General features: G+C 47.2%; 1 protein-coding gene across 1 annotated transcript; it reads left to right on the forward strand.

Moving 5' to 3' along the window:
- On the forward strand, window positions 1-25,336 carry IHH (Indian hedgehog signaling molecule). The gene is made up of 3 exons (XM_072985311.2): window positions 1-809; window positions 18,093-18,354; window positions 22,062-25,336. The coding sequence occupies exons 1-3, from the start codon at window positions 504-506 to the stop codon at window positions 22,709-22,711; spliced, it is 1,218 nt and encodes a 405-aa protein (XP_072841412.2). The 5' UTR covers window positions 1-503; the 3' UTR covers window positions 22,712-25,336.
- Window positions 25,337-26,362: the final 1,026 nt, after the last annotated feature.

Here is a 26,362-nt window from a genome sequence, read left to right on the forward strand (position 1 = left end):
CAGGAGGAAGGAGAGGGAGGGAGCGAGGGAGGGCCGGCCGCGGGCTGGGTGCGGTCCTGGCGGTCCCCGATCCCGGATCTCTTCAATTTCCCCTCTCTGTCGCTCACTCGTGCGCCGCGAGCCGAGGCAGAGGCAGCGCCAGAGCAGCAGCTCCGCCAGCAGCAGCAGCAGCAGCAGCAGCAGCGCTGACCGCTAGAGCGCGGCGGCGGCGGCGGCGGCGGCGGCGATTTAACCGCGCCAGCCAAAACAAACGGGGGCCTCGCTATTTATTGGCGGCGGCCGGAGCAGGCCGGCTCAGAGCGGCCGACCAGCGCACCTGCCCCCCTCGCCGCATGGACGCTGCCGCGGCTCCCAAGCCGGGGCTGCCCGGCCGCCGCCGCCGCCGCCACCACCGCTGCCCCCCGTGCCGCTGCCCGCGCTCTCCCTGCCCTTGCTAGTGCCAGTGCCAGTGCCAGTGCCGCCGCTGCGCACTTGATCGTCCGTCGGCCGCCGTCGTCGGAGCCATGAAGGCGGCGCGCCTGCTGCTCCTGCTGAGCGGCTGCGCGCTGCTCCTGCTGGCGCCCGCGGTGCGCGGCTGCGGGCCCGGCCGGGTGGTGGGCAGCCGACGCCGCCTGCCCAGGAAGCTCATCCCGCTCGCCTACAAGCAGTTCAGTCCCAACGTGCCCGAGAAGACGCTGGGCGCCAGCGGCAGGTACGAGGGCAAGATCGCCCGCAACTCGGAGCGCTTCAAGGAGCTCACGCCCAACTACAACCCGGACATCATCTTCAAGGACGAGGAGAACACGGGCGCCGACCGGCTCATGACCCAGGTAGGCACCGGGCGGCTCAGTTCCCCCCCCCGCCTCCGCCCGGCGGAGCTCCCGCTGGCCCCGACGGCCTCCCCGCCGCCGCCTGCCTGCCGGGCTCCTTTCCGCCGCGTCCCTGCCAAGCCACGCGCCCTCCGGGGTGCCCGACGCGGGCGGACCTCTCGCGCCCTGTGCCCGCGCGCTCCGCTCGGTGCCCAGCTGCCCGCCGGCGCTTCGGAAGGCGGGAAGGCGAGGAAACTGTCGGTGCCTCTCCCCTTCCCTTCTCCGAGGGCCCCTTCTTGCCCCGTGCCGGCTTCGGGCACCTGCCCACCTGCCTGCCTGCCTGCCTGCCTGCCTCTGCCGCCATCGGTGCGGCCCCGTCCAGTCCCTCGGCGGCGGCTTCTCGCCTTTTGAGGGAAGCCGCGCGCAACTCCGGGCGCAAGGAAGTTGGAGACTCGGAAGGGTGATGGTCCCCATCATCTTTCGGTTTCCGAGCGCTCTCCCTCTCTTAATGCGATGTACAAGTGCTGCTGAGGTCGGGGTGGCGGCGGCTTCACGGGACAGACGAATGCCGTGTGTACAACGAGTCCCACGTGCGCGTGTTCCGGATCCCTGAAGCTGCCGCGCGGCTGCAAAGATGCAGCGGGTTCTCTCGGCTGCCGCAAGGCTGGCAGGATGGAGAGAAGCCGAAACCTTTGATGATCGCCTTCCAGTCCTTCTAAACTGAATCTGCTCTGTTATTTTCCTTCTCAGGGCCACTTGCCGAGGAATATTGTTTACTACCGCTGTTTTCATAGAGGTAGTTGTGCTTCTAGCATGTGTGTTTATAAATATTCTGCTTTCGACTTGGTTTGGTTTGAGTTTTGCTATACATGCTGGAAGCACAGCTACCTCCTTGAATCTATCTATCTATATACAGGTATTAGGAATATATGTACCTTCACAGCATGGGAACCGCTGCAATTTAAAGCTGCAGTCCTGTCCCGTTACATGGGAGCAAAGCCCTATTGGATTCAATGGTTCTTACTTCTGAGAGGACACAAATAGGACTATATACCCCACATGATGCACCCTGTGGCCCAAAGTTCACCTGCTTATGGAGATAACTGGCCTTTCCTCTTAATAGTGTTGTCTTGCTCCCTCCACCTCTGTCTTCAAAAGGAGAGTGACAGGGGTGATAAGGGTGGCGGATGCCCTCTGCTCCTTTTCTCTTCTCCACAAGCCAGTGATGGAGTGTTTTGGGGTAAGTGAAGGGCCAGGCAAAGCTACCCCTGACTGAGAAACTATTTTAGAGTAAGATTTCTCCATTCTCAGCTTTTGAGCAAGTGCCCAAACGGTCCCCGTTCAATGAGAAAAGTTTGCAGGAATTTGGAGCAGAAAAAATGGGTGCATCTTCCCCTTAGTAAGAACAACCAATGCTTTTGGAGTAATCCCCACCTGAAAGGTGACCATAAATGTGCTCCGTGCTGCACAGGTTGTTTCCTTAGCATCACATTTGGGCAAAGTGCTCCTGCTCAAGAAATGTTTTTGGCTTCTCTCCTCTGTCCTTTTAAATGAGCATTGAAACAACTGCTCACCAATAAGAATTGAATTTACAAGACTGGAGCTTTTCTGTTTGCCTGGAGTGGCTACTCCAGAAGAGATGAATTGGTGATCATATAGCTGGAGTGCAAGCCTAAATGTGTCTACTTAGAAGTAAGTTCCACTAAGTTCAGTAGGACCTTTCCCCTACTTTGGTGTGTTGAGGGCTACAGGCTCCTCTCTATGTTTTTCCAGACCTCTAAGTCTCATTGGACTTGGTGGGACTCATGCTGTGGTAGACTTGTATAGGTTTACAGATCTTAAAGTGGGAAAATATCCTAGGAAGCATTTGAGCAAGATAGATATGGGTATGGCTATGATCAGCCCCAATTTCTGGATGGAAAAATTCTGCATTTTGCATGTTTTATCTGGAATGCCATATCTTAAAGATGATTGATGTAGCATTGATATCAAAAGCATCACCAAATTGTAAAGGGAAGTCCTCGCAGTTTCTAGTCTGGTGATCTACTCTGAAGGAGTCGCGGATGTTTTAATGACTTAGGTAATTTTTGAATGAATCTCCTTAAAGACTGCTGCTCTTCTACAAAATTAATTTACATTTATATTTACAAAGTAAGCGTGCACACTTAAGTCCCCTTAAATATTATGGCATAACAACTGTACTGTAATGTAGATGGTATTAGACTAGACCTCAAGACACCTCGGTTCAAATCTCCATAGCCATGAAAACTCACTTCAAGGTACTGGCAATAGTACACTACTCCTTGACCACCTCACATATCTTGAGAATCCTAGTAACATCATTGTAAATTGGAAGTGACTTTGCAGCTCATAATAAACAAAAATTAATAACTGTATGTTAATTATCATTTATTAACTGTATGTTAACTATCACTTGTTATTTCATCAGCTTTGAAATGGAAAAAGTCCAAGAACTGGACAGTGTATGCAGGATAGGCACAACCTGACAGGATCAGGCCAAAGTCCACCTAGCCCAGCATTCTCTACAAGGATCCCTGCAGGTAGCAGGTGCTAGGTGGCAAGTGTACCAGAAATCATTTGGTGGCCCACTGGTGGACTGTAATCTGCCCTTCTGGCAAGTTAATATATGAATAGCATCCAGTGGTGCTTGCCTGCCATCGTAACCAACAGCACTGACTTTACATTCCAGTGGCTGTTTTGTACTTCTGACTACCAGATTTGGAAAAGTAAGGGGATACTGTATTCCCACCATGCCCTGTTTCTGTGCTTGCCTGAGGTTTTTGTTCTAGATTGCTTGGGTTGCTCACTTGTTCTTATTTCTCCACTGTCAGGTGACAAACGCAGAGTCAGAGGGAACATTGGTCTGATAGAGCATCCCTATAGACTTCTAGCACAGGAGAGGGCAACTTGTATCTCTTCAGGTGTTGCTGGGCTGCAACTCTGATCCTCTCAAACAAATGGCTGTGGTGACTAGGGTGACATTGCTGCCCAACTGCAACCAGAGTATCACAAGTTCCCCACTCTGGGGTTTGATAAAATCTCCACCAAGATAAACTGTGACCATTCAAGATCAGATGACCTGACAGAGCGTCAGAGGCAGGAGTGGTCAAAGAGCGCTGTACCAGAAATGCCCATCGGATAAAGAAGAAGTGTAGCCCTGTAACAAATGCCCCTGCAGGTTCAAGTAATCAAACCGCATTGCACCTCTTCTGCAGGTGCCCAAATCCATGCTCAATCCTTATCCCTCCTGGCTGATTAGAATTGGCAGATCTAGCCTAAACACTGGGTTGCAGGAAGTGAGTGCCAATTCTCCAAAAGGTGGTTGTCGACATGTCTCTTTTGGGAGGCAGTGATTCTGACTCTCCTCCCAAAGCTGGCTGTAGTGGACCTCAGCCCATGGCCATTTTCCAATTTTTTGAGCAAGGTGATTGAGCAGCTGGCAACTGATCAACCTCAGGCACTGCTTACCTGGAACTATTTCATTTGGGGTTTAGGCTAGTTTTTGGGAGTTAGACTAGCTTACTGGTCATGTGGGATGACATCTGCTGGGAGAAAGACAAAGGGGAGTTTGCCTCTGTGGTTTTCCTGGACCTTTCAGCAGCTTTTGCTGTCATCGACTAAGGTGCCCTTCTGTGGAGGCTTTTTGAATTGGGAGCTGGAGATGCTGTTTTACAGCGGTTATGTTGATAGGTGTGCAGGGCAAGGGTGGGAACCCTTGTCCCCATGGAGCCCTAAAGGTATTTATTATTTTAGTCTACACAGAGAGGCACACTGCATCGCAGTGGCACATGCTATGCATGCAAATTACATCTGAACTGCTTAGGCAACTCCTGCCCCACCCCGAGAGCCCTGGAAATATTCCTGAGGATAGCTTTTTGCTTCTGTTTGGACTGTCAATTGTAGAAAGTGATGCTGGGATACCATTATCTTGCCCCAGATAGACCCGTTTGGGATGCCATAGGGCTTTATTTGGCACCTCTGCCAATTTTTTGTGAAAGTGCTGGGAGAGGTTATCTTGACCTGGGTGAGAGGGGTAGTAAATTGAGACTCACTTTAGCCAAGGCAGATGTACTAATCTGTTAGCAGAAGGTTCATCTGCTTGCTTATGGGGTGCTCAACCCACTCTAGACAGTTTGCACTCCCCTCAGTGCAGGAGGCTCATCGTCTGGTGACAGATCTAGACCATTCCCTTGATACCCAAGAAGAGGTTTTGGTAGCAGCTTAGTGGATATCTCACTGTTTATCTGCTTTGGCTAAAATGCCAGCTATGATCCTACCTGGGCGGAGAGAGTGTGGTTGCAGTTATCTGTCCTATAGCAGCCTCCTTCCTGGACTAGTGGGGCTGCCCTTGGAGACAGCCTGGAAACTCAGCCAGTGCAGAACAGAGTAACAAGAGTACTGACCGGGACTCAGGGATAGGGACTGAAGTTGCAGGACTCACTGCCAAGTCGAACTTAAGTCCCATTGGCGACTTGACTCTGACTTGACTCTGGGTTGTTGTTGTTTTCTCCAGTGACTCAGACTCTACTCACGACTGGTGACTTGGAACCCGCCCACCCCTCCCTTTTTTCCCCAAGGAGAAATGGCTGGTTTTTAATAGGGCCTCAGGCTTGGGGCTTAGGGCTTGGTACCAAATACCTGGACTCGGATTTGGGACTCAAGACACCAAGACTTGCCAACATCTCTGCTAGGACTAGCCCTTTCAAAGACCTTTCTCAAACTGCGTTGAACTCCGGGTCTGGTTAAAAAGTGTTTGTGTTTACCTTTGAAGTCCCAAGCAGGGACTAAGGCCAATCTGCCTGAAGTTCTTCCATGTTTAGGCCAGAGGATTAAGATCCCTTGGGAGATTTCTCAAGATGCCACGGCCACTGCTCGCTGTTCTATGAAGAGCGGCTACTGGGAGAGAGCCTTTTCTCTGGCGCGCTCTCCCTGCTTGCAGAAGGCTCTCACCAAGAAGCACCACTTGGCTTCCTCATCATGTACCTTCTGAGGTCAGGCTTAGACCTTTCTCCTCCAGCAAGCATTTAATCTTGTTGCTTATATTATCCGTTTCATTCCTGGCCTGTTAATATCTTAATATTTTAACTGGCTCTATTATTGTTTTAGTAGATTATTGTTTGATCTGGCTTTCTATGATTGTAAACAGCCCCAGGGCATTTGCCAGCCAGGCCGTGTGCAAAGGCAATAAATAGGTAAGATCTGAAATGGGATATATCATTAAACTCTTGTGGGATCTTATCCATGTTTACCTGGAGGTTGGTTGCCCTGAATTTAGTGAGGCTTACTGTCTGATAAGTGGACGCAGGGTTCATAGGGAAGCACTACCTGCTTGGAAGCATTTTGCTCTCTTCTCTGTACTAGGGTGAAAGAATTCTGTTTTGGAGATGTTTGCTCAGCCGTGATTGCGGGTGTACTTACTGAGAAGTAATTCAGTCCTGCTAAGCTTCGAACAATTACTGTGCAGCAAATGGAGTGGGGGTGGGAGGCTTTTAGCCCTGTGTTTGCCACACAATACTAAGATAGGGTCAAGGAGAATTTGCAGAGGGCAGAAAATGAGTGGTGAAGGGAGGCATTTCACTTGTCCTTGGATGTCCGCCCCCCCCACTTCCATTCCCCCCCCCATGTGGATTGATGATAGGGACAGTGAGGACAATTAGCTTTGGTGAAGGAGTTACAAGGGAAAGGGTTAAATAAGCTCCTTGCTGCCTATCGAGGGACTCCTGCAGTAGCCTTACATTTATGGTTATGTACAAACATATGCTGGGGAAATATCAGCTTTCTCACTGTAATGTAACATGTCATTCTTTTGCCCCGGAGTTTAATGGATCTTGCTCTCTGGGAAATATAATTAGGATAGCACCCATGCAGGGCAAGCTTCTACATATTTACTCAGAAGTAAGTCTCTCTGAGTTTAGTGTGGCCTAACCCTAGCTAAGTATGGATAGAACTGCAGCCTCCGTTGTCCTGTTAAACCCAATACAGTATAGAGAAGGATGCCCTACCTTTTCAGTGAACATGTACGTAGATTGTGCTTGCTAACAGGAAATCAGAGAGTGGACAACTATTGCTGGTTAATAATTTGAGAAACAATCCCACTGTGTACCCTAGGAGTAATTTGGAAACCTTCAAAGTTAAACCTTAAAAAGTGGACGGTTAAGATCCATACTGACTTCAAAACAAATAACATGTCAAGAAGACAGTTCGGTTCTCTAGATTAAAGGTAAACAGGAAGTGTTTACTTAGCTCCTGAACAACTGCCTGGTGGGGCTTAAAATGCTCTCCATGGGCAAGTAGTTCCAGAGAAGGCTGGGGCCACAGCTGAGACGACCTTGCTGCACTCTCCAATCATCCTATGCAAAATTACATCTCCCATCACATATTGTACACCCACTCCCATTAGGTGGCACCCTAGAAGTAGGGTGCTATCAATTTTGACCTTTCTTCTGTGGGCATCTTGGAACTGTGCAGCTTGCCCAAGGCCACACAGACTGGCTCTTCTGGAATGCACATTGGGTAACCAAACTGCCAACCCACTGAGCTATCCAGCCAGCCATTAGGTCGGTACAGGTATCAATATTATGTTACCTTTGCAGGAGTCTGGTTTTGTCAGTCAAACAAGGAACTTCACTTTGGATCTATTTGGTAAAACAATGGAAGTGATTTAATAAAACATCCTGGATCATTTTACCCACTGAATACTAAAGACTGCCACAGTCTTCCATCTGAACCCAGCTGATTATGGAAGACAATTAACTTATGGAAGTTAATTCCACTACTGTATAGAATAGTCCAGCAGATAATGGTTTGTGCAGAATAATATTTCAGTATGAACAAGGAGCTCACTATTTAATAGATTCAAGGGGAAAAACACTAGTGATATAAACACCATAAATTCACGAGGTTATACAAGGACTGAAAAAGGTAGACTGAATATTCCTCTTTAAATGGACTGCAAACTACTATTGTTGTTGAGCTTCTGGCTCCAAACTTTCCCCCCACATGCTTGGAACAATGAGGATCACCCTCACAAGCCAAACTCCAACCTCCTTGGACTAGATTAGGCCTTTGGGCCAGAGTCCTCCACTGACACCGCACCCTATGCACAGCCATCAGTATGATTCCAAGGGGATCTGACTCGTTCAGTATGGGGAAAACATCGCCCTATATAGGCGGGAGTGGTGCCTAAGGGAACAAAGATCTACCTTTTCTTGCCAAGCAGAACAGACTTGAAAATACCCCCTTGGTCCCTCTTGTGAAATTTGTGTGTGCAAATAGTATCTGTGAATGGGTTATTGCAAGGGGGTGGTCCCTTCTTTGAAGCAGAGGGTACATTTCAGGAAGGGAGGATTGCACATTCATATTACAGGTACAGGAACCGCAAAAACCTGGATTGGATTCTCACATTTGAAAGCATGCCAGGAAGGATAAGCTAGGAGGGACTATGACCCATTAAACCAGTTGGAGTCAAAGTATTTTTAGCGTTGGGTCTCTCAGGTGCTTGCTGTTCTTTCCCTTTTACAGGGAATGAGGAAGTGTGGGCTGGTAGTTATAGGAGGTCAGTGGGTTTCAGAAGGACTGGAGGACTCTCTCTCTCTCTCTCTCTCTCTGTGTATGTGTGTATATGTAAGACTAAACTCTCCTGGTGAAGAACACAGCAAGCCTTCCAGGTTTCCCCCTTTTTGCTCTGTGAAGACTAGGCATTTTGTAGGTCTTACTGACTTCAGTAAAATGTGTGTGTGTGTGTGTGTGTGTGTGTGTGTGTGTGTGTGTGTGTGTGTGTGTGTGTGTGTGTGTGTGTGTGAGAGAGAGAGAGAGAGAGAGAGAGAGAGAGAGAGAGAGAGAGAGAGAGAGAGAGAGAGAGAGAGAGAGGCACAAAAAATTAGAAATTAGGAGTCATGGCTTATGGGAACATATTCACAAAAAGAACCAGGATCTTTCATAGCACCTCTTCTATCCAATCCAAGAGTTATCCAACTTCCATACCTTGAAAAATTGTATGGTGTCCTAGTAAAGTGCAGCTCAGCCTCTGTCTATTCAGAACTTAGCCCTATTAACTTCAGTACAACTCAGGCCCTATGAAACATGTATAGGATTGCAGCCCTAATTAACTATTTAATGATAAAGATTCCTGGTTTGTCATTTGGTCAGATTTCTGAGTGCCTTACAAACACAATGAAGATAAGATAATAAACAAGATGGCTGGATTACAAGCTGCCAAAGGCAGGAGAGTGCTCTTTTATTCAGTACCTTGCCATGCCTTTAACCATGTTATCATCACAGGCTTAAGAGCATCTTTGAAGTGGTGGGCCCCATTTAATGTTTTGGAACAGGCACTTGGTGCCATGTGCTTGCCTTCCTCTGCAACGCTCCCCCTCTCCGGTTCCCCCTTCTGCTTGCAGGGCCAGGGGTCGCCAGGAGGGTATTTGAGCAAGGTGGGTGCTGCTGAGAAACACCGTGGAGATGTTGACACAAGCATGACTGAGATGCTTACACAGTGGACGATTCCCTCTTGTAAATTCCACAAGGCCAGCCTGCTGCCGGAGCAGGAAACTGGGACAGTGTCACCTGGGGGAGGAGCGCTGTGGTTACCTTACCTTGCGGAGAGCTCTTTAGGATCACCAGGGAAATGCTGGTGGGTGGTAGGAATGCTGATAAGGAGGAGTGCTGTGACCTTCTTAGCTAGCTCATCCACCTGTCCACCGGCTTGCCTGCCAGCCAGCTATTGCTATGGCTCTGGTGAGGCTCCCGGGTAGAACCCAAGGCCTGCTGAGTCAGCTCTCTCACCTGCCCTGGGGTCACTAGCTGGCTAAAGTCTGACAAGACTTTAAAGACAATCAGACAGAGGCTCGTGAGCTTTGCACGTGGCAGGTAGCTTCAGTTATGTGTACAAGGAAACTGCATGAGACATTTTGCTGCCCTGGCAGGACAGGACAGGGTGCCCACCCTCCCCTCCCCTCCCCTCCTTCTATTTCATGCCGTCCCTTCTCCCCCAGTGACTCCAGGTGTCTCTGTGTAAATACATGAAGGCTGTTGCATGAACTACCTGCCAGCAGGAAGTCTCTTAGAGAAAGTGAAGCTAAGAATCACAAAAGGTAGCCTGAAATCTGCACCGAGGAGAAGTTGCCACTCTCTCCGTCTTTTCTCCTAACATTCCCACTGGGTGTGATGGGATGGGATGGGATGGGGAGGGGAGGCCCCTGACAGGCTGGAAGCCATGAGTACCAGAGGCATGCTGGGGTTCAAAAGGACAGTACCTGAGCAGGGGCAGTGGGTGGGGTCTCGGGTCCTCTTGAATTCCCCGTCCTCTCCTCTCCTCTCCTAGTTTCTTACTGCTCTTGACTGAGTTTCGTCAAGTCCAAGGGTCCACAGTATCCCCGGGCAACAGGGTCCCGCCCACCTGTCCTTATCGTTCCATCTTTCTCAAGAATTTCAGTCTCTGTTTGCTTGTGGTGCCTGAGCAAAGATAAGGCCCAGGCGCAGTTGACTCACCTCTCTCCACCCACCCTGGGTGGCTTCTTTCTGCTTGAGTCCTGAGCCCAGGCCTGGCATCCCTCACCTGCTTCCTGGGCTGCTGGGCGCGTGATGCAAGCCCACCCCAACCTCCTTGCTTTCATCCCTTTCTTTCTAAATACTGTAAACTGAAGCAATGCTTGGAAAACAGCTTGTTAAAAAAAGGTGAGCAGTTCCAGCTATAATTGTAGGGCAAACAGTAGTTTGTTAGCATTATTGGCAAAATATTAAAAATTCCTGTATCTCAGATGTAACTAGTTCCTTCTAGTTACTTAAAACATCTGAATGCAACAACATGTAGCTATAGCACAAGCTGAGATGGGAACAATGTAATATTCCTTTTAATAAAGCTACATCTCTATAACGGTTAAATTAACTTTAACTGTTATGCCACAACATGGAATATAGTTTCCATGGTCACATGGCTAGCGCAACTAGACACAGAACGCTGTTACCTTCCCACTGAGGTGGTCCCTATTTATCTACTTGCATTTGCATGCTTTTGAACTGCTAGGTTGGCGGGAGCTGGGACAAGTGACGGGAGCTCACTCCGTCGCGTGGATTCGATCCTATGTAACATAGGTACACAATAAAATAGTTGCACTTCTGTTTGGGAAAAGGAAGTAGTTGCAAGTAACTGAGCTGTTTAACTAGTTACTTCCAGTCACTGGGCTGTGGCTTGTGTCTGGACCTGCCAATAGTTTTTCCCCTCACCCTATTCCATGGAAGAAGAACTCCAGTCTTTGTGTCTGAAACACTGCCTAAGCTCTACTTCAGAAGTAGGCTTCAGTCCTAACACGTACTCTCCACCCTGCGAGCACTGGAAGTGACCTATTCCTCTGCTCCCACTCCTTTCTCTATTTGCTTTCCAAATTCTGGTTCTGACCATTCAGTGTCTAGTGCTGTTGTTGGTTAAATGTGATCCTTTGTTTTCAAACCAAAGGATGTGAACTTGTTTAGCAAGGGACAGCCAAGTGGAGCAGTAGATGCTTTTCTAGACAACAAGGAGAAGGCTGGGGTCAGTGGCGGCCCCTGTCCACACAAGGTGTGCTGATGGAGCCCTGCAAATGTGTCTTTCATTAACAAGAGCACCACAAACGACTGTCCCTGTGTTACTGTAACATTCATTTGTCACAGGGACTGTGCATGATACAGTGGTGCCTCGCTAGACAATAATAATCCGTTTCACTGAAATCGCTGTTTAGAGAAATCATTGTCTAGCGAAAAGCATTTCCCCATTGGAATGCATTGAAACCTGTTTAATGCGTTCCAATGGGGAAGAATCGTCGTTGTCTAGTGAAGATTGGCCATAGGAAAGCCGCTTTGCGAACCGCCGATCAGCTGTTTAAATCACTGTCTTGCGAAGCTTAGGTCCTGAAAACACCTGTTTTGCGAGCGAAGAGGGAGCTGTCAAAATCGTCGTCTAGCAAAAATCGGTTTGCGAAGCAGGAACCAAACATTGTCCAGCGAAATTCCCCCATAGGAATCACTGTTTGTGAATCACTATAGCGATCGCAAAAAGTCAGTGTCTAACAAAAAAACCTGTCATGCGGGGTAACTAGCGAGGCACCACTGTAATGTATAAAATAGAAACAATGCACACCCAGACCCCACCTGCCCTCTGATCACCACATCCTTATGGTTCATTTGCTAGTTTTCAAAAAAAAAAAAACGCCTTTATTCCAGGGAGCTCAAGATGCCATACATGGGTTTCTCCTGGCCATTTAATCCGCACAATAACCCTGTGAGGTAGGCGAGGCTGAGTTCTGGCAGCTTGCCCAGGATTGTCAGAGGAGCCACATCCATAAATGGAATTTAAACTTAGATCTCCTTAATCTAGGCTCTGCACCACACAAGGTCACAGCAAAAGCATTCTGCTCTGAGGTGTACTGTAGGTGATTTTAGTGCAAATTGCAAACGAATAGTGGGAAAAGACAAGTACTGTATGTTGTGCTTTTCCTGAGATATCCTGTGAGGAAAATCTTACTCTTGGTATCCACATTCAGACCCTCCACTTCTCAGTTTGGAGCCCTTCTCTGGGCATCCCCAGCAGCCCCTTGCCTTGTCCTGGCCCTCCCCTTTTCCACTCCACCTGCCACAAATAATCCCAGCTGCCCTAAGGGCCACCAACGGCCAGCACAGGCAGTGCCCAATGTTGGGGATCGGGTGAGTCTTGTTTCTGAGCATCCCAGGGCCTGCATGTGAAGCAGCTCATGGGGACTCACGGGCAACCTTGATCTCTGCAACCTGCCTTATACATCCAGGAGGTAAAGCCTCCAGCCTCTGTGTGCAGCCAACCTCCTGTCATGTTGGCTTTCCCTCTGCAACTCCACACTGACACCTGCTGGTGCCAGCTGGAAGTAGCAAAGACATGCATCAGTTCTGCCCCGACCCAGGGACCACCACCACCCCACCCCCCTGCCCCGGGCAGAAGATTGGGTTCCAGGAGATCCCACTTTGTAATTCCCTCAGGAGATAAGATATTCCTCTAGAAGAATGGAGGGATGACTTTGTGGTGGTTGTGGATGAATGCATGCATACCTGGCGCATGTAAGGAATGTTAAATCTGGGCTGGAAGAGATGGGGGAGATGGGGGAAGAGATGGGCTGGGCTGGAAGAATGGGGGAGCACTTTTAAATGGCCATGCATGTGTGTGCTGTTGTGACGTGAAAGTAGCCTCCTTTTTGGTAAGTGCTCTTAAGAGGAAATAAGGTGAGGGAAGGAAGAGCTACATATTCTGTCATTCACTGCCTCAGAGGTGGTGTTTTACTAGTGTGAGGATTCTGGGAAGAACTAAAAACTGCTTTAGCAGATCCATAGAGGCTGCTGCTGTGTATTCCACCGAGGGGCTAAACCTACCAAGTCTGTTTGTTCCAATAGTGAGAATAAAGATAGGGCAGGGGAGTTATTTGCTACCTTTTATTGCTGGCTGTTTAACAGGCAAGAGCGAGCCAGAGCGTGGGGTTGAGGGGAAGCTAACAAGTGGAACGGGAGGAAGCAATAAATAAACAGGAACTCGGCTCTGTGTCCTCTCTTCTATGAGGCATTTTGAAGGAATAAACATTTCTTTCTCTCTCTCTCTCTCTCTCTCTCTCTCTCTCTCTCTCTCTCACACACACACACACACACACACACACACACACACACACACACACACACACACACACACACACACACACACACACACACGGTGAAGTTGTTTGTTGCCTTCCATCTCACCTTATCTCTGAGGCCTAGAACAAACTCCTCTGTGTGTGTGTGTGTGTGTGTGTGTGTGTGTGTATGTGTGTGTGTGTGCGCGCGCACGCAAGGAAGGAGGTCAGTTGTGGCACATGGAGCCTCTTCTCTCCTGCTGGGGACAAAGGCCAGTCCTGGCTGCCTGACCTTTCTTCTGCATGTGGGCAGGTTCTCCTTCAGCCTAGCTCTGTGCTGCTCTTTGCTCCCTCCTCAAGGCCGATCCCAAGTGACCTAAGGAGCTAGAGGGCCAGACTTTCCTCCTTGCCTATGGGATCTGCCCGACTCCAAGGTCATACAGAGGGGGGCCTTGACTGTTTATTGTAGTTTGGGTCTATGCCCTGTTCCTCCCATGCTGGTATTGAAGCTGTGCTATTCCAGGGTTTTACATAGTCTGTGTTAGCCTTGCAGCTCCTATGTGTGGGGCTGGACCTGAAGGGGCTGCTAACAGCTGGTGCTGAAAGTGGAAGAGGCTGCCTCCCAAAATAGTCTATGGTGGTATCCTAGGTTTGATAGCACGTGTTAATGCCTATGTAGGATTTCATTCATAAGTGATGCGGTTGATGACTCATGGACTTCCCCACCAAGCCTGTGAGGCTGAGGACAAGATGAGGAAGGAAAACTAGAACATCAGCCAGCTTCTTCATTGGACATTGGCTCTGGCAGCAACTCTCTGCCCATCCATGGTAGCACCACTCCTAATATACCAAAAGCATTCAACCCATAAGCAAGAATTCAGGGATGAAGTTGGGGGGTAATGGGGCTTTCAGCAGAGGCACCTGCAACAGCATTTCTAAGTCATTCCAGCCCTGAAGCAGGGATGAGCAGAGGCTAGATCAGGATCTGTAGGTAGATCGATACTGAGGTGATAGGAAGTAGATGAAGAAGGCTTTTTGAATCCTAGTAACAATACCAACAAGTAAAATTGAAAGTGACCTTGTGTTAGTGGCTGACCTTGTGCTATTTTTTTTAATCTCTTAGCCTCAGGTGCTGCTCATCTATAAAGCTGGAATATTAATTGGCTGATTTTGGCCAACCTTTTTGTGCAGCTCTCTTGGCCACATTCAGAGTTTTATGCTGGAATCTCTGATATTAGAGCCAGAGCCTTTACAGGTTGCCTTTTAAAACTGCAAGAACCAGAATTTTTCAACCAGCGCGGCCCTTACCTCAGATGTAGAACTGTTTTTGTGCATATGGTGTATAGTTCAGTATAAGTGTCAATGTAATTAACTGTTAACAGTGGGTTGTGGTTTTTTTTTAAATAAAATCATTATGTTTGGAGATATGGGGGTTGGAATAGGGATGTTAAAAGGACTGATCAGGCTGCGGCCACACAAGCCAAATGTTGCCTTCCTATCCCCCACTGAGTTTGTATCATAAATTTGCAGTCACATGACGCATGGCCATTAGCAAATCATTTACTCGGTGAGCATGCTAACTGCAGAACATTTCTCACTTGGCCAGAGGCTTCTACTTTTTTTGTTGTGGATCTTTTAAAAAACATGTTGAGTTGCTGTGTATGTGTGTGTGAACCATCTTATCACAACATTTTTGAACTACTCTTACCATGCGTATCCTTTTAAAATATTTTATATTTTTTAAAAATTTTCTGCACATTTCTGTCAATGCCTTGGTTAACGTCTGTCAAACAGTGTCATCAAGAAGCTCTAGGCACTTGTTGATTGGAAGGAAATGACTTGGTAACCCCAAAACACATTGGGACGCACGCCTTGGAACAAATACCATGTGACCACAAAATATGACAGGAATGTGATTAAAAATCATGTATCCACAGGGGGACATTTCGCTGGTGTGACCGCAGCCTCAGTTTCTGCTGATTCTAATACAAACAGACCTCGTCCCAGGCTAATGGGTGGACTGGAACCAGAAGTGAAGAAACATAACCATTTTGACTGGAGTTCCAAAGGATACTCTCAGCTAATGCTGCTTTGAATTCAATGCATTCAAAATGTGAAACTGCCCATGTGCTGAGTATTTCTAGGTGGCAAATATTTTGTTTGTTTGTTTTGCTTACTCTGTCCTATCGGGGATGTTAAAAAGCTGGTAAAGCATAGGATTTTTATTTTATATGATTTTATTTTTATGCCTCCTTTCTCCCCGTAGGGGACACAGGATGACTCACAGCAATTAAATCTGTGAAGTGATAACAGATTTAAAATACCGTGCAGAATTACCTCTATCTCCTACTCAAATTTGACTCAAGCTCATCTCTCATGGATTATATTCTGATCATATAATGCAGAAGCCACATCTCTTTAGATTTGTTGTTATAATAATTGGGGGGGGGAGCACCTACACATGAAATTATGAAACATAACGATTAACAGTTCCCCCCATGGGGCTTCCATGGATTATAATCCACTTCTTCAGATGCTCTGTGGACCCTAGTTGGACCCCAAAGGTATATATAAACTGAACACATGGTTGTGGATGGTGGTTTGGGAAGCTATATGCTCAAGTAGCTGAACTAATACATATGGTTGTCTCTAAAAGCTGTCACACATGGGGTTGGATCAGGCCATTAAGCACAAAGTCTAAGATTAACTAGCTGTGCTAAAGGTAGTTTTATTCTGAATAGACATTCCAGATGTTTCACCACATCTCTTTAAAAGCTTACTGATGCCAGGGTATTCTGTTATATCCAACAAAACTTTTTAAATTGCCACTGTAATTATTTTGCTGTTATAAAATTATCAGTAGTCTTTTCAGCTCTTTGATTTCTCCTGACTTCCTTCCCCTCTATCACAGTCCCCAAATGTGTGTTTGTATATGCCTGCCTATACAGGATAAACATATCATGTATCTGATGCAGTTATGGTTGGTTCTTTGAAAGCATATGGCATTATACATTTCCTAATACTGTACTGTATTGAAAATGGCATGCACCTCTCTGTTGTTTTCGCTGCAATATTGCTACCACAGTTCTTCCTCCGCAAATCCGGAAGTATGTATATGCATGTAACAATGCATATTCAAGTGCAAATTTTCATGTGTCTAAGGAGTGGAAAATTCTGGGTAAGAATGTGAGGGACTCCAAATAGTTTTGATTTTCTAGTATTTTAGAACATCAGATTATGTGAACTTTCTTGTGTCTGCCTCCAGTATTTTTTGTGGCTAGTGAGATAACATTCTGGATAGATCTCTTGCCTAGATGTGGGGTTCTTCCAATAATATCCATTGTAAGCCACCAGAGGGCATGACTCAGAATGGAGAGAAATGGTAGATAAAATATGGAGTTTGGAAAGGTTCTTTTCTTTTTTTGGACTACAACTCAAAGAATTCCCTGCCAGCACGGCTGCTAGCTAGGTTGACTTGTGTTTGTTTATGCAGGTTGCAGTCCAGAAAATGACATTTTTCAAGGCCAGTAAACATTAAGCTGACACATCCCATAGTAACTGCAGTGAGAGATTAGCCACATGATGGGTAGTTGATGCCTGAGATGAGATGTTGGGTCAAGCATTTGAAATAGATAAAACCGCTACCAACTTGGTGAGATGAAGCCGGTCATGAATGAAGGGAACTTCTAATGTAGAAGAGGAAAACATTTGGCATATTGGAGTCTATTAAACCAGGGAAATGTCACTGTAGGTTGGAGTTATTTCTAGATTACCCTACAAAATTTCTCCTCATGAGCAGCCAACCTAAACATACAAGAGGAGAAGGGGTGTTGACATGATAGAATGGAGGGAAACCCTTGAAAGCACTATGGATAGGGAATCCTCTTTTTAAATTGTTCCATGATGTTAAAAAAAAAGGGGTCCTTGAAAGGAGACGATTAACAGGAAGATCAGGGTGGGCTATGCCCTTTATTTCTTGTTATGTCAGTTTGTTACTTGTGGGAATGTTCTGTTTTTTCCTTTATGTATAAGGAACAGTCATAAAGAGCAGGATCCCAAGTAGTTTGAAGTGGTACTGTCCATTTTGCCATCTGCCACGTAATTTAGAGGCATGTGGTTTACCAGAATGTGACTTTTTGTTGCTCAGATGGTAACATCTGTGTTTAAGTGGATGAGGTGACTGCCTCAGATGACCAGTGTTGACTGGTTGGTGGCGAAGGTCAGTGATGTGTTGAAAGACAGAACAATATGACTCTCTCTCTCTCTCTGTATGTGTGTATGCGTGTGTGCATGCGTGCTATGCAGCCTGCCTTACACTCTGTGAGCTTATTATTTATTTATTTATTTATTCTATTTATACCCCACCTATCTGGTCATTGCGCTGCATGCTTGTTCCTCAGGTGCCACAGGGAGAGGAGCACTACTCAATTGTCACTTTGACTGGTGGCCTCATTGTAGGAAAGGAAGGAGGTACCTCAGGCAAGCTCACGTATTGGATCACCTCTAGATGGTGACTGCTTTGAGCCTGGAATGGTTGTGGTCTCACAGCTTCAAAAAAGTTACTCTACTGGACTACAGCCTCCTAGACCAACACCAACACCACCAACACCACCCAGCTACACGATGGCCATATGGATATGCAGTGCTAATCTCTTCCTGTTCTTTCCCATCTTCTCTCCAGCGCTGCAAGGATCGCCTCAACTCTCTGGCCATCTCGGTCATGAACCAGTGGCCTGGGGTCAAGCTGCGGGTGACAGAGGGCTGGGATGAAGATGGGCACCACTCGGAGGAGTCGCTGCACTACGAAGGCCGTGCTGTCGACATCACCACCTCTGACCGGGATCGGAACAAATATGGGATGCTGGCACGCTTGGCTGTGGAGGCCGGCTTTGACTGGGTCTACTATGAATCGAAGGCTCACATCCACTGCTCTGTTAAATCTGGTAAGGATCAGCTTTAAGCTGGGGCTGAGGGAGATCAGCAGGGATGGGGGGGGAGTGGGGAGGGAGGCTGTGAGTCAGGAATCAGGAAGACTGGCACAACTGAAGAAATTAAAAGGCTCAGGAGGATGGAAGATGTAGCGGCTTTATTGCAAAATAGAAGGTCCTGATTCCTTAGTATGCTGCTTGTCATGATTCCTTAGTATGCTTGTTGGCACCATTTTGGGCCAAATTGATCCCAGTGTCGTGTTCCGCTCTTGCTGTATGTGATTTCAAGATGCTTTCCTCATAGGTGATGTCTGGAGGCTATTGGTGCGATCTTTTCTGCAGTGATCTGCTCAGTATTCAAACGGGGGGGGGGGGGGACAACCTCCCTGTTTATTACTGACTAAGAACACTGAGTTGCTTCCAACACTGCCATTATTACATGCTTGAAAGCACTTTTGATTTAGCTTAAATTAGGCTAAAGATACTAGCCATTCTCCATCCTCATCCCTTAACTTTTCTCCCAGAGTAGCATAGCAGCTGGTCCAGGGAGCCAAAACAAAAACAAAAACAAACAAAACAACAACAACAACAAATTTTATTTATTTATTTATTTATTTCATTTATACCCTGCCTATCTAGTCAATTGTGACCACTCTAGGCGACTTACAACATACACTTAAAAAATAAACATATAACATACCACATCACAAAAAAAAAAATAATTTACATGAAGTAAAAGATAGAATACATTTTTTTCCCAAAGATGGTGAGAAACAGGATATATTATAACAGAAAAATAATAATTAGGTATTAGGTGGAAAGGGGGAAGGCCTGCCTGAACATCCATGTTTTCAGTTGTTTCTTAAAAATACCCAGCGAGGGAGCTGCGCGAATGTCAGGAGGCAAGTTGTTCCAGAGGCGAGGAGCCACCGCCGAGAAGGCCCGGTTTCTTGTTTTTTCCTTCCGGGCCTCCCTCGGCGTCAGGCTCCTCAGCCTCACCTCCTGACTCGCATGGGTGACACGGGTAGAACTGGGTGAGAGTAAGCGTTCCGCCAAGTATCAAGGCCCTAAACTGTTTAGGGCTTTAAACGTAAGCGTCAGAACTTTGAAGTCAATGTGGAACCGAATGGGCAGCCAATGCAGCGCGGCCAGAATAGGAGAAATTCTTCTGAATTCTTCACAGAAGAATTCAGCAAAAATCTCCCCTTTCCATTTGCAAAAGGGCAGTATTGACTGTAAGAATGTGAAGATTCAGCCTGGGCCTGGCCTTCCACTCAGTGTTTCGCATAGCTGGCCAAGATTCAGGCTTACAAATCCTCCTTTGCCAGCACCTCCTCTGGATGCATTTCTCCAGAAATGTGGGTTCTGTCCAGTGGAAGGTACCACTGAGCTTGACCTAGCCCTAGAAGTAGGGAGCGAAACAAGGGCTTGAGTGGTCTGTTGGGATTAAGTACTGAGGGGGCTCCCCATTTGGCTGGAGTACCACGCTTTGACTGTGGCCTCTTGTTCCTGTCCTTTGACCATTAGCATGACCTGCTGGTATCCTGGCCCTTTCAAGACCCACCGGGTCTCTGGCTGATGGGAAGGAGGTGCCTTGGCCTAATCTTGACTTTATACTGCCTGGCCTAGCAGCCGAATCTCCACCTCTGACAACAGCACACCAGGAGTGACCAGCGCTGGAAAAAGGGATTGCCCCAGCCAGAGTGGAACCCACTCCCCTTACCCCTCTGGCACTAATCTGGACTATGCTGACTTAAACTCGTCCGGACAGCAATGTGCCTGCCAAGAAACATTGTCAAACAGCTTCTGTCCACTTGGACTTTAGATATCCAAAGCCTTCATATCTGCTAAGCTGAAAGTTAGGATTGTGTGTGGCAGATACACACGTCATTCAATGCTTGCCCTGAGTACTGTGGTCTGATCCAGCCAATACCGGACTTGCCCAGTGATCTCTCCAGACTGTATTTGGCCCACTTCCTCTGCGGTTGGTCTCACTGACATTACAACACACACAAACACACACACACACACACACACACACACACACACACACACACACACACACACACACACACACACACACACACACACACACACACACACACACGTACGTCCACTCATTCTCAGTGCCTGAACATTGTGCCTGCTTCTGGACATTCACGCTTCTAATAGGAAGATGTCACATTACCAAGTGTGCCCAAAGACTGGAGCATCACCTTGGCAGTCAAGAATTGGAAGAGAAGTACAATCCTACAGGGTGCAAGTGCTTGGCTACGTACCTAAGGGGGTTGACAACGGCTTTGATAGATGTTGGGGAGAAAGACTGAACAAAATTCAGCATCCAGGAAGGGACAGGTTTTGATGGGTTAGAGAACTGGCGCTTGGGTACAGCCTAATTTGAAAACAGGTACTTGTGAGATGGGACAATGTATAGATTCTATGCTATAGGGCAGTGGCTCCCGCCCTTGGGTAACCCAGGTGTTCTTTGACTGTAACTCCCAGAAACCCTGGCCAGCTCAGCTCGTGGTGAAGGCTTCTGGGAGTTGCAGTCCAGGAACACCTAGGTCATCCAAGGGCGGGAGCCATTGCTGTAGGGGGTCTGCATTCAACACAGAACAGCATACCTTGATATGTGTTGGAGGGGGACAGTGGCAGGAGTGAAGTGAAAGATCACACTCAGAGGATCATGTTTGTGTGCTGGAAATGGTGGGTATCCTGGGCAGCTGGCCTGCCTTAAGAACCTTTTAATAAATGTCCTCTATTTTTGTACTGGTTGCGTACACTCATCTGTCCATTCCACCATTTCTTCGACTTTAGGCTTCAGTAAATAACATATTCATCCTTCTTCATAACCATCCCATATTAAATGGCTTGTGCTGCGTTTTAAATCATTTGCTCTTCCCTAAAGAATTGGATTAGACTGAGGGGTAGAGCACCTCAAAACTAAATCTTCCAATTTAACTACCACAGCCTTCCCTTCAGACTCTCCATTAGGTCGACACCAACTATTGCACATGGGTCCTGTACCAAAATGATTTTTCTGGACACTCTCACAGTATGAGGTTTAAATATATCTATTTCAAACAAGAGTAACTTGCGCAATGCTTGAAAGTGTACACATCCGTTTGATTTCTTTTCCATGGGCTATTGTGCATCCACAACATCCAGAGATTATGTCACTATCATGTACTTTTTTTTATCACTTGGTTGAAAATAGCTAGAGGATGCCAGCTTTGCATGCTAGCAATCAAAAGGCAGCATGCGATCATTCCATCTTCGCCTTCTGAACTGATTTTCAGTGGTAAGGAAAAAAGATGGAAGAAATGCTGGGGAATCACAGGAGGGGTGGAAGTGGAAGACAACATTTCTGGTTCCCCCATAAAATTCTGTGTTTGAGATTAGGCGGACGCTCAATGAAAGCCTTGTCTGGATGTACCCCCAGACTCTGTGGAAGTATGTACTGGAAAGGAATTTCCGCATTATATGTCTATGCAGAATTTGGAAATAAGTTGTCAACAATTAATTTTTTCTAGTTTGAATACTAAGTTGAAATTAACAATCAACAGTACATTTCAGTTCCTTCCGAGCGGTCCCTCCACATCTTGATACCACGTTGCTTTGTCACCTAATTCTTTGTGCTTCCATGTGAGTTATCCTCCCTCTAGTAACTAGGCGGGTTTCTCTCTGTCTCTCTCTTTCTTTCTCTTTCTCTTTTTGTCTAGAGCATTCAGCAGCAGCAAAGACAGGAGGCTGTTTTCCAGCTCGGGCGCTAGCAACGCTGGAAAGCGGGACCAAGATTCCAGTGTGGGCACTGATGCCTGGGCAGAGGGTTCAAGCCATGGACGAGCAGGGCCGCCCCATATACAGTGAATTCCTGACATTTCTGGACAAAGCGGCATCAGCTCCCACGGCCTTCCATGTCATTGAGACACGGGACCCACCCCGCCGCCTTGCCCTCACTGCAGCGCACCTCCTTTTTGTGGGGGAGAATGCCACAGCACCCACCAAAGCTATTTTTGCCAGCCTTGTGCAGCCAGGTCAATACGTGTTGGTGACAGAGGGGGGCGAGCTACGGCCAGCCAAAGTAGTGGCTGTCTCTGTGCAGACGGACGTCGGGGCCTACGCTCCTCTTACCAGCCATGGGACTCTGGTGGTGGACGATGTAGTGGCATCTTGTTTCGCTGTGGTGCAAGAGCAGCGCCTGGCTCAGCTGGCTTTCTGGCCCCTCCGAATGTATTACAGGCTGGTGGGGGGTGAGCGGACTCAGTCGGAGGGTGTGCATTGGTACTCTATGCTGCTATATCACCTGGGCCGAATGCTCCTCGCTTCAGACAGCTTCCACCCGTTGGCCACAGTGCAGTTTGAGAGCTGAGCTGATGTCACTCAACGGCCCCAGAAGAGGAGAAACAGATCACCTCCTGTGTTCCTAGGGAGGGACTGTATGGGGTAGCCAGAATCCTGAATGTGAGGAAACGGCAGGGGCACGGGCTCCTTATAACTTTCCTCAAGCTTGAGGGCTGAAGGGAGGTTTTGACTCCTCCTTTGCCTCTGAGGAGTCTTTCTTATTTTTTTGGCTACAGAAGAAGATGCCTAACAACAGGGCCACATGCTGCTATTTTGGTTCAAGGACCTCTGATGCAGAGTGAGGCAGGGAATGAATGGGGGTGTGGGTGGTCCTGAAACCTGGGCTGGATGAAGGAGGAACTGGAAACCCTGCTTTGCAATAGACAGGATATGGGAGGAGGGCATGCAGGCATCTGCAAGGGAGTCTTATGAGGGAGGATTCGCATGAGGCCTAGATGGGACTTCTTCCCTACATCAGTCCAGAGAAGCTTCTCCTGCTTATGGCTGGGCTGCCTCAGGGTGGCCCAGTGAGACACCCAAAGTGTGACTGTTCTTCTACTCAGTGGGACTTTTCCACTGTTGTAATTATGAGAGGGGAATCCTTCTTTCTAGCTGCCAATCAACTGGGCTTTGAGCACAGAAGGAGAGTGGGGAATGCACCAGTCAGCCCAGAAAAGGGGGAGAGCCATGAATGGGGAGGGATCGGGCAATAGACAGGGAGGGTTCTTTGCAAAATCATACAGTCTTCTCTGGATTAGCTGGACTTGCCCTGGAGCAATTATGTCCATGCATTCATTAATGCCAATTAAAATTATCACTCCAGCTATCAGTATGCAGTAAAAGGACGATGCAGAGGAGAGAGAAATAGTCTTTCCCCTTACTTGAATTAACCAACACTGACTGTCTTGATCAAAGTGTGAATAATTAGTTTAAGAAAGAGCTTGGAAAGTTTGCTCTTTTGGACTCTTAACTCTCAAAAACTGCAGCCAGTGTAGCCAATTCCCAGTGGTTGTGCTGGTTTGGAAATGGGAGTTGTAGCCCAAGCTCTGGTTTAAGAATTTATCTACATTAAGTGATCTTTGGGGGGGGGGTGAGAAATGCCTGGAGACATGTGGAGCAGGACTGGGATGTCCCTGTTTGTGAAGGGAGAACTGGGGTGGGAGAGAGAGGAGGCAGCGGCGGCAGGGAGATTAAAGGGTCCTGTTGCTTTCCCCTTAGCTTCCCTTTGTTTCATGAAGGTACCAGAGTCATGTGTACTCAGGTACTGTATCTTGTGGGCCATGGCAGCTTCCCCCATGTGAGGTGTGAACCCCTCTCTTGATCCATGAGCCATACTGAGGTGGATGTTGTGCCGCACTCTTTATCCTCCCACAGCACCCAAACACCCACCTGGTCTCACCTCTTAAAGGCCTGCCGTGTCCAGAACAGGTTCTCATGGTGTCAGGGATAGATATTCTCTTCAGCAAAAGGTTTCTCAGGATGGGAAGAGACATGTCAAGACCATACTGAGAGGAATTAATGGAGAGGAGGAAGGGATGCATAACACCTTGGACCCATTTCCAACGAAGAAGCACAGCGACGGCTTTATTTTCATCTGGCCAAACTGGGGGATGGAGTGGGAGGGATTGCCTGAGAAGGCATTTGGGAAGGAGAAGCAGGGAGTGAGGCGGAGGTCCTGACCCCCACCCCAGGCCTGACAGCATTTCCCTACCACCCCTATTCCTGTTACATTGTAAACATGGGGGTGGGAAGATGCATTTACTAATGGGACAATTAGGAAGTATCCCTCCGAGAACCAATTCATATAATTAAAAAATATTGCTGTGTGTGCTCACTGGGAAATGGTCTTTGTGCAGAAGAGAATGGCTTTGCCCTTATTCCATAAAAGGTCCTTCATGTGATGGCCTGTGATGAACAAGGATCATTTCTAAGAGATCAGCCAGTAATGTCTTTTAAACCAGTAAAGAGTTTGCTGTTCTGTTTCTCTCTTAGATGGCTAGAAGTACCAAAAGCAACAAATGTTTCTGTGGGCAGATCGGTGATTACTTCTTTTTTAGTGGGCTAGTAACTTCTGAGTTTTTTCCCTACATGCAACTAATATCCAGGACAGACGCAGCCTGAGGTACCCATTTCTAGCCTGTCCATTTCAGGATATCACGTCTAAATGGCAGAGCATTTTGCCCAGGCTGTACCAGGACATGTCCTTCCTCTTCCCGCTCCTAATTGGGTACCAGCTTGTCTCCCTAGTTTAGCTGTCTGGGCAGCTCATCATTGGGAACTGGGACTGTGCATATACCTTGTGTGTAGCATCAAGGCCTCCTCTGCTGTTGCAATATTTAACCTGGAGAAGTGGAGGGGTGTGTGTGTTGGGAAGTAGCTCCCTCCCCATCATATGGCATTTATTTATTTACCTGCATTCAGCAGGGCACTCATAAACATTTCATAGGTGAGTCGACTTTTGTGAAACAAGTCCAAATGGACACAGGGCAGGGCATTTTTTTGGTAATAATAAAAATATTTAAGAACTGTTTCAGAGAAGCACAGTTTCAATGGGACCATGGAGGGCACAAGAAGGAATCAACAATTATTTGTCTCTTCACTGGATGTAAATTTCCCAAACAGGTGAAAAAACCAATAAATCTCTTTGACCTACTCTGGGTGTCTGTGAGTGTCTTTGTGGTTTCATTTTTTTAATTAAAAAGATCATCCTGACCCCAGCAAGATAACATTGACTCTGGCTCCCAGGGCAACATGCCCAGCATGAAATATATGGCAGAACTATCCTGGGGTGTTGGGGTACAATGGGATTACTGAGGATATCCCTTTAAACAGCAGATCTTCATAATTATATGTTGCTGGCAAGAGCTTAGAGACATGATATTTTTGACTAATCCCACAGGCACCTTTGGCCATCATCCTGGCTAGAGTGGTAGGCCAAAAATGTAATGCTTCCAAGCTTTGGTGCTGGCACTTGTATGTCATTTGCTGCTTCCAAGATCCATGGATATTTTATAGGAAAGGTATAAAGGTGTAGTGGGCTGCTTGAGAGATAATCTTCCCTTGAACCCTCTGTGGCCCTCCATATGATATCACTGATCCTCACACATGCTACTTTCTCTCTGGGAAAAGCCTCCACGCTGCACTTATCATATACACCTTATTGGAAGCCGCCCAGAGTGGTCGACCAGACCAGATGGCTGGGATATAAATAAATAAATAAATAAATAAATAAATAAATAAATAAATAAATAAATAAATAAATAAATAAAGAAAGAAAGAAAGAAAGAAAGAAAGAAAGAAAGAAAGAAAGAAAGAAAGAAAGAAAGAAAGAAAGAAAGAAAGAAAGAAAGAAAGAAAGAAAAGAAAGAAAGAAAGAAAGGCTGGCTTCTCAATGCAAGAATCAGCTGCCGGATCATTCCGAAACTGGGCATTTCCCAGCCCTGCATTTTTGCATATTGTGGAGGATGGGCAGAGGGCTAAGCACATCCTTAATGATAATCTCTGATCTCAAAGAGCAGTGGCCCCTCTGTATACCACTGATCTTTCTCACTGGGAGGACGTGCAGTGCTGGTCTGGGATGAATCTCACTGCTAGTTGTAATCAAGGAAAAAAGAGATATGCCTGGGATCTCCCCTTTCCCTCTCTCACAGTTAGAAAGAAGGCCAGCAACATGTAAGAT

The sequence above is a fragment of the Pogona vitticeps genome, chromosome 1 (assembly GCF_051106095.1).
Source record: "Pogona vitticeps strain Pit_001003342236 chromosome 1, PviZW2.1, whole genome shotgun sequence".
Lineage (NCBI taxonomy): Eukaryota > Metazoa > Chordata > Lepidosauria > Squamata > Agamidae > Pogona > Pogona vitticeps.

Bases quoted from the DNA above. Each gene is read 5' to 3' on its own strand.
- IHH (XM_072985311.2), top strand. From the start codon at position 504: ATGAAGGCGGCGCGCCTGCTGCTCCTGCTGAGCGGCTGCGCGCTGCTC. The intron at 810-18,092 runs GTAGGCACCGGG...TCTTCTCTCCAG, and splicing joins CCGACCGGCTCATGACCCAG to CGCTGCAAGGATCGCCTCAA. The intron at 18,355-22,061 runs GTAAGGATCAGC...CTTTTTGTCTAG, and splicing joins CCACTGCTCTGTTAAATCTG to AGCATTCAGCAGCAGCAAAG.